The 16,703-nt window shown below is 36.2% G+C and overlaps 1 protein-coding gene across 3 annotated transcripts in view; it reads right to left on the reverse strand.

Annotated features, from left to right (window-relative positions):
• myo6b (myosin VIb) overlaps positions 1-12,510 on the reverse strand; it is a 60,903-nt gene extending 48,393 nt beyond the window's left edge. For all 3 annotated transcript variants that reach the window (XM_077240000.1, XM_077239999.1, XM_077240001.1), the window contains exons 1-4: positions 12,287-12,510; positions 2,164-2,305; positions 601-670; positions 426-499 (exon numbers count right to left, since the gene is read on the reverse strand). In XM_077240000.1, coding sequence (XP_077096115.1) covers positions 426-499; positions 601-670; positions 2,164-2,280 — 261 coding nt within the window. In that variant the 5' untranslated portion in view covers positions 2,281-2,305; positions 12,287-12,510. The remainder of the gene's footprint in view (positions 1-425; positions 500-600; positions 671-2,163; positions 2,306-12,286) is intronic.
• Between the last annotated feature and the right edge of the window lie 4,193 nt (positions 12,511-16,703).

The following is a 16,703-nucleotide window of genomic DNA, read 5'->3' on the forward strand; positions in this document are numbered from 1 at the left end:
GGCTTTAATTAATCAGAGAATCAATTTGTTATACATATTTAAAGGTAATGTGTATAATTTAAAATGCAAGTAGGCACTCGGTGCTTTAAAAACATTAATCTATTCTGTTCATTTGAGCATCCCAGCCTGCCCAACACACATTGGCTTAAACTTAATGGTGCGATTTTTTTCCTAATTCTCCCCATAGTGATTTCAAAAAAATACTTTGATAAAGAGTTATAAGCCATGTACCAAACCAGCCAACCACGTAGAAACTTTTTTTTTAACTGCAAATTTTTGTTAATGTGACCGGACCTTAAATCTGTACAACTAGACCATGCTTATGTTATCCGCTGGCCAAGTAAGTGTGTTCTTGCGTAGTTTGGGCCCTGGAAAAGGCATAGAAATGATGAAAAACAAGAATTCAGAACAAGCATTTGACTTACATAGATTAAGTCTTTGCTGTAACGGACACGGATGTTGTTTAGAAGAGTGGCCTCGTTCAAATACATAAGAGAACCTGGAAGCCAAGTAAATATGAGCATGTCAATGAACATCATAAGCTTAGGTATTTAACGTGATACTATCGGCTGATGCACCCCAAAGGAGTTATATACTTACAGTTGTCTTCAACGTGTTTGTTTACATCATCCTCAGCAGGAAAAACTTGACTGATGGGAGCCAGGAACGTCTGTAAAGTCAAAATGAGCATCATCAACTTTGTGACCTCTGGCCAAATGAAAAAACTGGCCAAAGAATAACTGGCTACATTCAATATTTATTCATATTTATAAAAGTCCATATAGTTTACAACCACAGAAGATTAATGGGACAAAAAAATAAGTAGATGATGGCAGCAGTTTGTGCTGTCTGTCTGGTTACTTTCACTGAGGTGTGAAGCTATAAACACTCAAGGTCTTCATACATTACGACTGTGCAAATGACACTGAAGAGAGGTGCTAGGTCAGCCATGATTGATTGTATTTAATGGCAGCCATAATGTGGAGAAGAAAAGGTAAGTCATGTTAATGTGAAAGGTGAGAACATAAGCTGTGAAATCCATTACATGACACATTATAAGACACCCAAAACTGCCCGTCACATCAGTGCATTATTCAGAGCGAGATGAGACAAGCTGACCTTTCCCAGAAAACACCCATGCTGACGTTCCTGCCTTACGTTATTCCTCCACTCCCTCATATTTCTATACGCCATTTACATTAGAACCTCACTGGACAGATATTATCTGCCTCAATGTCATCAAAATCAACAACCTCTTTGACCTAAAAACGTTCACAACCTTGATACTGTATATTCGAGTGGGAACTTTTCACACATTTTTTACCATTTGTTAATAAAAGCTAATGGATCAATGACAAATAAGAGAGTCAATGATAAAGAAAAAATGGAGTAAATCTATAGTTTAAAAAAATAGTTGAGAAATGCACTGTTTGTATTCATGTTGGTTTCGAAAAATACCTTTTTCAAGAAAAGTTCAGATTTTATGAAAGTAATTTGGTGGAATCATCAAGTAAAAAAAGATTATAACATATTTTCCATTTTGTATTCATTATGTAAACACGTGCGTGTGTATGCGTGTGTGTGTGTGTGTGTGTGTGTGTGTGTGTGTGTGTGTGTGTGTGTGTGTGTGTGTGTGTGTGTGTGTGTGTGTATAGATTTTCTAATCTTCTGGTACATTTTTCTGAAATATCCCCCACTACACACACAGTGCCGCCATCTCTAAGGGAGTGTGTGAGTAGTTGAGACACAGGTGGATTTTCTTTCTCTAATGAATATACCCTGAGTGTAATGTGATCCGCACACCTGCAGCAGTTACAGCTTATTACTTATTCAAAGCCCCTGCAAGTGACACCCTTACATGGCACAGCACTATTCTACATACACATGTTCTCACATTTTACCTATTGCTCAGATACCTAGAGTCCTTTTATACACATCATGAAGTTAATCATGCGTGTGGTGGGAAGGATTCACACCAGCAGAAACTCTGATCACATGATTGCCCGAGGATCATCACAGCACAGGTGCTTAGCAACTACGTTTTCCTTCGTATCAACATATGAGGCACGATAACATGGCCCAAAATCAATAGCTGCCACCTGCTTGGTCACCGGTTAAAAGCTCACAGGATAAATTTCAAGGGCAGGAAAGCTGACGTCATACCTTTCCTCTCTGATTGAGAGGTTCAATAGTGAGTGCATCCGCACCAATGTCTACTATCATGCCCAGCTGGAACCCGTCGGTTGGGTGGGGCGCCCACACAGGCTTCCCATCCTCCATTGCACCCCACAACTACACCGCAGCTCTGGAAGACACACACAGGGTTAAGATTAAACACTGACTCGGCTGAAAGCATGCAAAGCTTGTTCAAAAGAAACATAACTGTGTATGTGACTGTAAACAAAATGTCTTTTAGATTGCAGCAGGTGGAAGCCAACAAGGTCATCTCAAGTATAGATGATTGTAATGAAAATAATAAAACAGCTTGTTACATAAGCCACTTCAAAGTCTTGATGTGCATAATGTACAAAGCAAACTGAAACTAGAACTCGGAAGAAAATGTGAGTGGTGCTTTCCCACGCAAAGCTCACTTCCACCATCTCAGACATTAGAGTATGATTGCATTTTGAGTCGCATTTTGCATCCAAGTAGCAGTCGCATGGAACTGGCAAATTGGTCATGAGGCCGCCGTTACCCTCCACTTGTTCACCATTAAATAAATGAATAGTGAGTTTATCCTACAGCAGGGTGAAAATATATATTGATTTCTCGATTTTAATTGATTCCTCTTTTGGTGAACGGAAGTATCGATCATTTGGTCTATGCTGTTTTCAGTTGGTGAATGAATGAAACTTTGTAAAGTGCCTCCATTTTGATATGAAACAAAGTCTTTCAAATTATTATGAAATTCAAACAATAAATACCATTTTCCTTGCTTTTTTCTTCTAATTATAGTGGTTTGTGAACGTAGCTGCTTTAATAACAAATTTTATGACATTCTATTTAAATCTGTTTTTAAAGAAGCACATCTCCTTAGCTGTATCTCCAAATCCTTTCATTATTATAACCAACAGATTGTAAACACAATGTAAATAAGAGATTCATTGCATAATTAAGACAGCTTTTTTTATTATAACAAGAGTTTTCGCGAGTGTGATTCAGTGAGCTCGCACTACAGTGACTACATCAGCCCTGTGAACACCGGCAAAAACCCGAATATGCTCATATCCCGGACATGATACCTGGGGTACCCCTTTTCTAACCCGAAATTTTGTATCCGGCATATCCCCATAATGATTTGTGTTCTTCGCATGTTCTATTCGCAAGGAATCTTGGTCTTTTGAGTAGAGGAACTTCTCGGCGCATACAAAAACCTGCGTGCAGTAACAGTTATACCGGAAGTAAACATGGCGAGACGCAGCACAGCATACATTTGGAGCATACATTGGAGGTCAGTACCAGCACCAAAGCGCAAACAAAGGCGATCGCTATCTGCCCCGAACTATTCATTATCCGCGTGCTGCTGTTGTTGTTGTTTTCTTTGGATACAGGAAGAAGAATCGGAAATGACGCATATTGCGTCTTAAGGTTGTCCGTACGTCCAGACGCTAACCGTGCGTCGCCGTTTACATCGGGATATTGCAATTCCATGTATACAGGAGTAACTCTCTCTGCTCACGCATGTAAACGGGTTATTCCTAATGTTTCAGAAACCCGAATAGTGACCCTAACCCGACCATAACCCGAATATTGGCTGCATGTAAACGTAGTCAGTGACAGCCTAAATGTTTTTAAAAGGTAGAGTTCGTCTCTTCTGTTTATTACCCATTCACAATCTGAACACAAGTTTAGTTTTCATGCTGCTAAGCACACTGCAAATTTCTAGATTGACAACCGTATTTAAATGCGTGATTGAATCGGAAACTGCGATGATTGACAGGACAAAACAAAACAGGACATCATTTTTTAAAATCCAAATAATGTATAGTTCTACAAAGGCATTATTATCAGAAGTTGTGAGCAGAGCGTTGCCGGAGCGAATGAGTGAATGAGAGGGTATATAGAGTCATTTTTCCAGAGTTACCCAGCAGCACAGCTATACCACACCATGGTAGAGAACAGTAAGGCTTTTGCAAACAGAAACACTGTATTATACTGTATTACTACATAGAAATTTCATGTCGCCGCATTATAAGCGGACTTTGCGTTTTTGATGAGCATGAGCGGTACATGAGTGAAGCATTCACACAGGTCGTGAGCATGTGCATAGAGCAGAATATTAAGCGGAGGGTCACACACGTGATAACGGCGAGACGAGATTGAAACCCGGGCACTGAATACTGAGGGACGGGGACGGGGCGGCATATATTTTCGGCTGTTTTTCTCTTTCAAAATTACAGTGCATTCCTAGTAGAAACGTAATTACGTAATTAAAAAGTAATTATTATAATGTGTTATCATAAAAACTTATGTATAAATTAAATGCAAGAAGCCTATACAAATCAGTTAATTTTAAGCTTTAATTGTATAGTAACGTTCCAACTGGTGGTCCCTGTTTACAGCATTAGTTGGGAGATATTTTGCAATCAGTATTGAACTGATACATACCCCAACTGATCAGAATTCAATTAATTGAATTCAGAATTGAATTGCAAGGTTGTGAATAAAATTTAATCGAATCGTGAAATTTGTGTCAATGCCCAGCCCTTGTATATTCACACCAAAAAATAAATAAACGGCAATACATTTGAAAGAAAACAGTAGGTTTTCTAGGGCTAAACAACATATAATTATGTAATAACTATAAAATAATTATTTTGGACAGTTATTCATAACCACCTATTTACATTTATATATTTGGCAGTCATTCAAAATGACTTGCATTGCATTCAAGCAATACATTTTTCTAATGACCTTGCTGTACTTTAAAGCTATACAGTTGGATCTACAGAAATTTTACAGATATGTGTTAAGTGTCTAAAGATTAAAGTTAGTGATGCACTTCCTCGCTCAAATGAAAAGGCTTTTTAGTCTAAATAAAATTCTAGTAGGATTGTAAAAATAATTGATTTGATTATGATCATTTGATCAAATGAAGCAAACACACCGTAGTTTGGGATCATTTAACTTCAAATGGCGATAAAGTTAATTTTGCAAACATTGCTAAAACAGAGGTTATTGTTGGCTGTAGAGTTTCATATCTTGTCACAGTGAACGCTGAATGCACGTAAATGGTAGCCTATCATAGTGCTCATAGTTGTATTGTATTTTAAAACACAAGTGCAATGTTTGCAATTAACATCACCATTTAAAGTAAAGTGATCCCGTATGTAAATGTTTTTTTTACATGAATATTAGGACACGAGTAAACTACAAAGGTTTGTTTACAAAAGAAATAATTGGTTAGAAGGCAAATGTTACATCGTTGCCATGGAAACATTTGGATCATGAGAGAGGTACGTGAGCCTTAACGAGGCTTTGTGTTTTGTTTTGCAAATTGGTCACTCGAATTTTCCACAAATTTAACAATATTTTGTGAGGTATTACACTGGATATGGAATCTCTAGTTTCTTTTCCCAAATCATCACCGTCACATCCTATATTTTCGTTTATTTTCTTTGGAATGTTTATTTTCTTCCTTTCATTCACTTTTAATCCATATTTTTGCATCTTTTACTGTGGCACCTTTTTACTTGCTAAAACAAAAGATGGCATTGGTACCCTAACCTAATAATTTTACAGAAATATCTCATGGCTTTCTCTCGTCACATTTAATTTTAACACAGTTTGTGCTTATTAGGCAAAGCAAGGCACGTCAAGTTCATGCGGTATCCTGGACATGACATGCCGGGGGGAAATTAAAGATAATGTGGCCACGAATTAAGAATCCGTTCCCACATATTTAATTGGTTCCCTCAATTTAGTTAAAGCGTGGCCACGTTGTACTAATTTGTTGCTTAGTTTTCATTTAACAAATTAAAGGGAACAAATTAATTAAATGTGGACCAAAATAATAAGTTGTAGGAACTAATTAATAAGTTGTAGGAATGAATTATTAATATTTATTTTTTATATCTATTTTTCAGCATAAAAATAGTGCGGGGCTCTGTACTAGTATAGTGCATTTCACATGCGCTGGTAATTCAGTTCCGCATTCCCCGTAGCGCAACATCTAAAATAAATATTCTGCCTGTGAGGAAGATAGCCTATAATTCGCTTTTCTGACCGTTTACAAACAGTTTCAGTTGCCTTGGAATAATGGGCGAAAACATGAAGATATGAGACAATAGATGCTCTGTCGTGTTCGCGTCCCAAAGCCTGATAGTGAAATAATTTATAAATTTATTGATAGTGAATAATTAATCTTTGTGGGGAAATATAATTAAACTTAACTTAGTTACTAAATTGTAAGTGTTCAGTGTGGTTTCTACTGCTAAGCCATTTTGAGTAGGCCTAGTTGTTTACTGGTCTATATCAAAAGAGCCGATGCTTAAAGGGGAACTTTGCAACTCTAGCCATTTCTTCGCTGATTTTCACTTTTGTTGTCGCATGTTTTCTCAGAGAGCTCCTCCAACAGCTGTGAGGCGTATATTTCACAACACTGTCGTAAAAAAACTCACTTGCGGCCCCTCCTCCCCCTTTCTACCGCTGCTCATGTGCATTTGTTATCATCGGAGCCGGACAACTTTATTGTGTGGAGTATGTCTACCGAGGTGGGTAATACATCACACACAGTATCATATGGCGTGTGTGTTAATGTTGAATTACCATAAAGCAGTTTGTGTTCTCGCTCGTTCTCGCTTCTCACGAGATTGCCTATTTCCAACTCACTGGGACGTTAGTCTCCATGCTGCAAGGTTGGTTTTCCGCCTGGGAACGCTGGGGGGAGCGGGGAAAGTCACCATTCTCACCAGAACAGGTTATTTTACCATTCAAATTATTTCTAAACGGTTTTATTAAGTTGAAATAGTTGCCAAGTTCCCCTTTAAGTCTGGATATAAGTGCTTAGACTTGGTCACTTCATACATGTTTACTGATCAGACTAAATCCCATCATGAAATTACCAAGTGTAAACTCCCTCCAAGATGCATATGAGAAGGATAGCTATCGGATCAGATTGCATCAGCATAAAGAAGTCTGAGCCCCACAATCATGTCGATGCGAGTTGAAAATCATTCTATTTGTTCAAATTCATTAGTCTAAGTATGAATATTAATTGTGATTATTGTCTAAGCAAACACCACTATGGTCTAACATTATTATGAAAGGTAAAAATGTGTTCTTATATGCCACTAAATGATGTTTTGGAAAATTAGGCCATTTTCAAGCAAATGTGTAATCTACTGTGGTTCAAGGACTGTGTCATCTCTACAGCAGTTCTGTTGAGGTATTTCAGTCTCATGGCCTGTCACTCCATGTTTTTTTCAAAGATCTTATTATTCCTCAGGTATGGGCTTATCCTGTAATAGTGGATTTAAGCTACTGCTATTTGAGACATCTTTATCTGCAGACTCTGCTCTTGAGAGAACAGCTGGTGGCCCTATCTGATCACTCTTTGATCCTACAATAAACCATAGACTTCTTACACTGTTCAATATAATTCCCTTTTTTAAATTGATCTGAAGCAGTGGATGACAATGACATCCGTTAAGATCCATGAGATCCACTGGGTGCCGCAGATTGCATGACCTGTAACTGAATTGCTGTCAAAGTCTACAAAAGTAATAATGGTAAATCACAAGAGCGTTATTACACCTGCCAAGAGAACAGCACTGAGTTCACGTCAGAGACGTCTGGTGTGTGTGTGTGTGTGTGTGTGTGTGTGTGTGTGTGTGTGTGTGTGTGTGTGTGTGTGTGTGTGTGTGTGTGTGTGTGTGTGTGTGTGTGTGTGTGTGTGTGTGTGTGAGGTAGGACGTGATAACTGCTCAAGGTTTGGTGCAGAGCAACATTTCCTATTCTCTGGCACTCTATATGGCCTGGTCCCAAGAGTTTCCCACGGCGCAATTATCAATTGTCAAGCATGCTTACTAACCTCATTATATGCTCAGTACTGTATCTGTGCCAATCACTTGAGTCTCACATGAGTCTTTTGAAAGGAACATAGACTTCAGAACAAGGCATTGGCATATCCTTCAGTTCTAAAGCATTGCTCATCAGAAAACTATCTGGCACATTACATCTTTCTGAAAGCTTTGTTCTGTGCTGAATCAGTCTTGGGAAAATTAGATGCTTTATAAGTGCATAAACATAATGATCTGTTCATTAAGCATCTTTTTAATGTGTACTCATAAGGTGAACATATTTTTAACTATGGATTAGAAGTTAGAACCGGCTCTAAACCTTCTGGCCAATACATTTGCTTCTTGACTTTTCCATGACTTTCTCTGCTCATAATGGATAAAAAGTTTTAAAAAATGAACAAATCATTTATGGAGACTGAACTCATAAAGAGTTTTTTTTTTTTTAGCCAATTAAATATTTTTTGGATGACCATAAATGTGTAGATATTGTTTTTCTTCATGACCTTTTAAGATCATTTCAATTTCCATGACCTTCTCAATTCTTGAAATCACAAGAACAATAATAATTTAAAGGAATAAAATAATAATAATGATCTTGTGAAAACTAAAGTAAATAACTAATGCATAATATACACACACACACACACACACACACACACACACACACACACACACACACACACACACACACACACACACACACACACACACACACACACACACACACACACACAGTACTTAAGAAGTACTTGTTTTCACCAAGAATTTTTTTTTTTTAATCCAGTTATTTATATCTTTTGCTGCAGTATGCCAGAAGGTAATATCAGTTTTCATTTCCAAACATTCCTTTTGCCATTAATTGTAATAATCGGGTAAGATTTTTGTATGCACACAGAGATCTGATCTCACCATCATCAAATCCACCTGGGATTACATGAAGAAACAGAAAAAACTGAGACAGACTAAATCCAGAAGAACTGTGGCAACGTCTCCAACACACTTGAAGAAACCTTCCAGCAAAGCTGCCTGAAAAACTGTGCAAATAACCGAGGACAAAAGCGGCCCACGCAAAGGGTGACGTTCCCACAGTTCTTCTGGATGTAGTCTATTCATGTAATCCCAGATGGACTCGATGATGGTGAGATCAGATCTCCGTGTGGAGCATACCGGCTGGTGTCAGACTCCTTGTCTTGTCCTCAAAACCATTTTTTTGGGTGAAAATACTAACGTGCCTATATTGCACAGCATTGTATGTGTGTGTGTGTGTATATATATTATTTTTAATGTTGCCATCTCGTCAGGTTGATTTCTCATTGTTACATCAAATCCATAATCCATCTAAATAATGACATTAACACAGAGTATGCTACTTATCAGATGTGACCCTAATATGACCTATGCAATGGAAAAGGGAAATTTGAACATACTCAAAGACAAGATGTGTCCAAAGTTCATGTGGCACAATGCCCTTCACTTGGATTTTGCAGGATTTAATTAGGATTACAAACAGGCAACTATATGTACAGTATTATGGTTCACATGGTTAGTCATTTTAGCTCGCAGATCATAATGTAAACAGAATGGTTCCAGAAAAGGAAGTAACATGAAAAAAAATAAAAAATATCTGATAAGCTTCACCTGTACAATTTATCCGGAAGAACTGAGCAACCTGAATCAAGATTCATCCAGTAAATATTACAGATCTTTTAACTGTTTCGTTTAATTTAATGTTATGACATTCAATTCAATTATAATATGCTGGCACATTTCATTTTTGATAAAACCTTTATAATTATGTGACACAACAATGATGGCATTGCATTAGGGATGCAATAAAAAAAATATATAGTTATATTCTGTGTAAAATTCTATATTTTGTGAAAGAGAGGAAGGCTTTGTTGAAAATGCCCGAGACATTGAAACAAATTATATGGCGATGAAAGAGAAAATTAACTTAGGACCTCGGAGCGAAAGTTGCTTAGCAACACGTAAATATTGGTGGCAATTTTTCTAGTGTGGTGCAAAAGAAAATCCATGCAACAGCATGCAAAACTTCTTTTTAAATAAATTAAATAAAATTAAATAAAATTAAATAAAATTAAATAAAATTAAATTCAAAAAAATTAAATAAAATTAAATCAAATTAAATCAAATTAAATAAAATTAAATTAAATCAAATTAAATAAAATTAAATCAAATTAAATTAAATTAAATATCCAGTGATTATCTTTGGAAATTTCAAGACATACTTGGCAAGCCTGGCTGAGATACAGTCTCTTCCACAAGAATCAACAGATCCAAAATAACAAAACTGTGAGAAACGCTCAACGTTATTGTGATTGTGCTATTGTAAAATAGCCTACATTTCTTTTCCCACATATTTGGCTCATCACTCTATCTAAAGTTAGACAGTTTTTCAGCGAGATGTTCACAGAGAGATGAGTAATTGCACATAATTACGTGCATGCTGATGGCAGCAGTACAGACGTTGTCATTGGAGATGGTTCGGGGTGAAAGGTTTGTGTGAGTTTCCTGTACCACACATTTTAAACCCCCTCCTTCCTCTGCTCTCGCTCTCTTTATAGCCCAGAGGATATGGAAAACAGGACGCAACAGGATGCAAAGAGGCCAGCGTCTTTGGGACTTCCAAAGGCAACATTTTACTGCGTTTTTGCTGGGTTATAAATATTCAAATGAGTATTCAAATGTGCACAAACTTTATAAAAAAATAAAAACTTAATCAAGCCAAATGTTATCAGTTAGTAAGCAAGCTTCCAGTTTGTAGATAAATCTAACATGATTTCCACACATTAAAATCCTGATTATGTTTAATTTAGCTATGGAAGCCATTATTTTGAAGATTAGTTCAAATACAATTTCCATAATTATGTGTTCTCTGCAGGGAAGGTTGGATATTTTTGCATTGTACAAAGGCATGATGACATTTATAGAAATACAGGGCAGCTGCGATTGATTGAGCGTTTTTTGTTCTATCAGGGTCATTACATAAAACAGGTTAAATTTTATATAAAATAATCAAAATCCTTAAAAAATTTATTTAAAAGTGACCATGCTAGCTTTTATTGCAATATATATATATGTATAGATTTATATTAGTTTTGTTAAAAGATGAGTGACAGCAGCTGAATATTCCTGATGTCTGTATTTTTAATGTTAATCAAACAAAGACAAAGAAATAAAAATCACTCACCGCTCTTGACTGAATAACTTTTTTAACTTTAAGGACTAATTAATTTAATTTATACAGTGAAGAATATGCAGTGTTATTTTATATTTGCTTACTTTTTTTCCTGTACCTGAAAACTATTGTAAAAACCTGAAAAGCATTGTTTATTACATGAATTTGTATCTTTGTTATATTGAATTTAGTTGTACTTTTGCTTGTATTTTGATTATTTGTTCTTATTTTATTATTGACTGTTTACTTGTCTTTAATACTGTTTTAAATGTATAGTAAGGCAATTTTAGCTGTCGTATTGAAATTGGAATAGAGAATTGAAAATGTTCACTGGTATCTAAAATTACACACACACACACATATATATATATATTAGCACATAGTAATTCCTTTTCATTAAAGTCAGAGATTATAAAGGTGGAACCATTCCGTTTAACCAGGACAGTTGCGCATGCGCAGACACCGCAGTTCACAGTCACCAAATACTGTTAAAAGCATCCATCATTCATTTGATTGAAACACAAATAAATAACGTCAACTTGGCCCATGATTTCCACGACTTCAGAATACAAAATGTAAACTCTTTAGCAAAACATTCAACTAAGTGGTTCGAGTTTCCATGACATTAAGCCTTTACTTATTTTCTAGAAAACTTTGGTCACATACTTAACTTATCAAAACAAAGCAAAACTCTCGGTGGAAAAACTAAATAATATCACTGAAAAACAACCACGAGTAAAACTATGAATAAATATAACTATAAAGCATGTAACTGATACACAAGAAGCTTTAAGAAACGCAATAACAGTAAACTGTCCGTTCCTATACAAAAGTCACAATTAAAATCCCGTGTTTAGATCAGAATTTAGCTTGTTATTAAATTAAATGACATGCGAAATTAACCTGCTGATTCACCGGACTAACGTTAATAATATGGACACATTCACTAGCAGCATGCTAGCTCGCTAATGGAAAAGCAATTAAACACAACTTAACACCAAACAACAAACCTATATCTGCTCTAAATAAAAGTCACAAAATAAATAAAGTGATTAAAGTCACTCACATTATGTGTAAATCCGGTAATAGCAGCTGTCTTTGTGGACAGAGAAGAGACACACTGCCCCGTTTAGCGGTGACAGATTCCCTTGATGTCAAATATTCCCTTTTCCAAAGCCGCTGTCCTTCCTCTCAGTAGTGTGCCAGGCTTCAGACTGAAGTCCACAGGAATAACAGCGACCTCAGTGGTGACACGGTAGCACAGTAACTGGTTGACACAGGCTGTGTCTCAAAACACAGGCACATCTATACGGCTTTTGTGAGCGGCACACAGTATGCGCGTGCAGGGTTTTGGCCATTACAGGCGCGCGCAACAATTTTGCACCTCATATGCTCGCGCCCCAAAATGCTGCCTAGGTAGACAACTCACTAGGTTTTTGGACCACAGCCTCTGCATTTATCAATCTAATGACCTGACTTTTAACCCTTAACACATGGTCAACAGTTTGCTTACAATAAAAGTTGAGTAATGCAGAATTTTAGGCTATACAATAATAATTATGACTAATTTATGTTATATTATATTATATATAGCGTATGTCAATGTAGGCTATATGCCTAATTGTAATCTAATAGATTTTTTTCCCAAGTATTTCTTCTCTTTTTTATGTTCTATCAGTTCACAAATCGCGTTGCTCAAAAAAAAAAAAAGAAACATCACATGGGTCTGTAAAAACTAAAGCACAAAAAAATCTCTACATATGGTCTTTACTATATTCTACTCTAAATAGATAAATAACTTGCGTTCCTAGAGGAAAATCAAACCAGGTCTTCTAATATCAAACCAATATTATCAAGCCTCGACTTTGTAAATGTTAAATAATATTCTAAGAGGAAAACTCACTTCATTGTTGAAAAAGCTTTATTAAAGATCAAAAAGTGTAATTTGAGGGATGAAGAGAAAGTCAAGAGCTTCCTACTGGATTGTCATGGTTACTAAAAGGTGTGCAACTGATACAAACTGGAGACTCATTAATATTTGAAGGGCTTGTAATTCAAAACTTATAGAAGTATTCCTAAGTTGAAATCTAATCCCTCATTGAAAGCAGACTTTGTGTTTGTAAATCTAATTAGGACACATGATATCTCACTGCGTGGCACTGTATCAAATTTCTGAGCAAAACAGCTGAGAAAAACAGTTTTAAAGACTTAAACCAACGTGAAATGTTGCTCAGGGAGTTTATAGCAGTTTGAGTTAAAGGTGCAATGTGTAAAAAATTTGAGTATCTATTAACAGAAATGCAATGTGACATCCATAACTATGTTTTCAGTGGTGTATAAAGAACTTGCTTAATAAACCGTAATGTTTTTATTACCTTAGAATGAGACATTTATATCTACATAACCGCGGGAATCCCCTTCTATGAAGGTCGACATATTGTGACGTCATGTGTCTACCGTAGCCGACAGCGAACAAACAGCGTTACATAGCGCGTTTCGTCACAACCTTGAAAGAGAAGCCGCAGAAAGCTAGAAGCTAGCCATAAACACCGTGAGTAGTGACTTTTCCCTTGTCAGTGGTGTAAAATATGTAGTTGGATTGTTTCATGTAACTTAGTTCTTCTCCCTCGCTGTGTTATGGCTTTGCTATGTGGGGATAAATGTGCTGGTTACGTTTGTGAGACAGCTGATTAGTACTCTTGTCATTGACCGTAAAACAGTAACGTAACGTTACAGGAATCACCAACCCGTCGATCTTGGAAGCATTTTAAGTCGATCGCGAAGAGTTTTCAAAATCTGAGAAAAAAAGTTGTGTAGTAAATGGTGTCTAGTGGATGCGGAGGCGCGCGCTGCACAATCATGCCATTTTTGCCGCGTGCACCTTTGGGCTCATGCGGACGCGTCGAGTTTAAACAAGGCTTTACGCTTTAACCAGCTCAGCCACAGTAACAGCTCATATTGAGCCGGCTAAACATTTACTTTCCTGTTAGAAACAATATATAGTTGCATAGTTTCATGTGGTTCTTCTCCCTCACTGTATTATGGGTTTGCTATGTGGGGGGAAATGTGCTGGTTACGTTTGTGAGACAATCAGCTGATTACTATTGTTATATTATATATTAAGACCCTTGATCCTCACCTGACTATGGCTTTGTAAACTTTATCCATGATGTGGTTTATAATGGACTGTGGTACAGAAACAGTGACAATGTTACACACTCTTGGGTTACTCTGGCTAGGCTATTCTCTGCTGTCTCAGACGACGATATGTTTGTCCAGTTTCAGGCACCGTAGCTTCTTCGAAAGGGAGGGGTGAGCAGTGGGCTTTGCCCTCAGTGCAACTCGCAGCCGAAACGCTGCCGAAAATCACACACTGCACCTTTAAGGAGTCTCACATAATCATAAAGCATTAAGCATTATATCTGACGAGATTTTACAGAATGACATCGTGTGACCATATACTAATATTAAACATCAGCTCCTACAGAAACAACTAAACATTTCAAAAGAGGTTGACACATGAGTATTACAGTTATGTCATCTGGTGAGCCTGAAGAATCATTAATTAGATTTAATGCACACTGGCTTTTGCATTTCCCAGGATAATTGCAGAGATAAAAACAATCGTAAGGTGCGCCAGAGCACATGTGCCAGAAACACAACAGAGGCTTGATTTCCACTGCATGTGGACACTGCGACTCAACGTTTAACAAATTATATGAATGCTTCATAAAAATAACGAGCCTATAAGCCTCGTGAGGAAGATTGCTTGACTCTGAATATGTGAGTTCAGTCCATTTCTGGAAATGGCACTGTAAATTTATAGGGTAAACGTACCAAAAAATCTGAGTAATTAACCAGAAGTTGTACACAAATTCCACAGTGAACTATTAAAACCATTAATTAAAGCTTAAATAAAATAAAATATAAATATTAGATGAAAAACAAACTTAAAATACCAAAACGAAAAATGACTAAATGACTAAAACTCAAATCAATTTAAATTAAAGCTATAGAAATAAATATATAAACAAAAACTAATAAAAATGATAAAAGCACATAAACTAAAATTAAGAATGAAAACATCAAATTAAAAGCTAATCCAAAAATATTTGTATACTATTATAGTAAAAATGCTTTATAAATATAAGGATTTAAATAATAAATATCTAAATAATAGTAAAATAACACTAATATATACAGTGATGTGAATAAGTGAACTAACCCATGCTAAAGTTGCCTAAAAAGAGGAATAAAAAATCATCTTTTGGAAATTGATCTTAATGCCTTAATTAGAAAAATGAGCAAAATCCAACCTTTAAGGACACCAATTTTCTTTGTGTACGAATAATGTATCGTAAATAAATAAATGTTCTTCCTTAAAATACAGGTTGCATAAGTCAGGACACCCCTATGTTAAATTCCCATAGAGGTAGGCAGATTTTTATTTTTAAAGGCCAGTTATTTCATGCATCCAGGATATTATGCATTCTGATAAAGTTCCCTTGGCCTTTGGAATTAAAAAAGTCCCACATTATCACATTCCCTTCACCATATCTAGAGATTGAAATGGGGCATTTTCCATAAGATCATCTCTCAATGCAAATCATACCAGCTATTAGCCTAACTGAAATAACACCATGTCAATCTCTAGATATGGTGAAGGGAATGTGATGATGTGGGATATTTTAATTCCAAAGGCCAAGGGAAATTTATCAGGATGCATAATATCCTGGATGCATGAAATAACTGGCCTTTAAAAATAAAAATCTGCCTACCTCTATGGGAATTTAACATAGGGGTGTCCTGACTTATGCAACCCGTATTTTAAGGAAGAACATTTATTTATTTATGATATATTATTCATTCATTATTCATTGATATAAGATCAATTTCCAAAAGATGATTTTTTATTCCTCCTTTTAGGCAACTTTAGCATGGGTGTGTTCACTTATTCACATCACTGTATGTATATATATATATATATATATATATATATATTAACCACATTTTTGTAGCTGTATAGTATACTAATTATTATAGTATACTAAATTATTATATTTGTTTTGTTTAATCTTTTTCAGAGCCCAGTCTGTGTGACTGGATATTAATTTATTATTAAACATTAAAACTATCAAAATCCCCAAAAAAGAATGAAAAAAAATCGAACAGCAAATTCCCTATTTGGGTTTGCCCTCCTCATACCCTCAGTGGTAACCAATCCCTTAAAAACATTTCAGCTTAAATTACAACTCCTTCCATATGCTGCGGGCCTGCTGGCAGATGGGTAATTCCACAAAGCACTGAAGTAATAACTGAGCGCCGAGTGAACGATCCACTCAAAGAGTCTCATTAGCTCTAACACTTCAGAATTAACAGAGATAAAGCAAGTTTCTCATATGGAGAACACAGCAGGGGGGGGGGGGGGGGGGTCATCACAGGTGGTTGTTTTCAAAGTTAATCTAATAATATAAGCTACAGTT

Source organism: Siphateles boraxobius, unplaced genomic scaffold, assembly GCF_051911475.1.
Source record: "Siphateles boraxobius isolate OS27281-9 unplaced genomic scaffold, OSU_SipBor_1 22, whole genome shotgun sequence".
Classification (NCBI taxonomy): domain Eukaryota; kingdom Metazoa; phylum Chordata; class Actinopteri; order Cypriniformes; family Leuciscidae; genus Siphateles; species Siphateles boraxobius.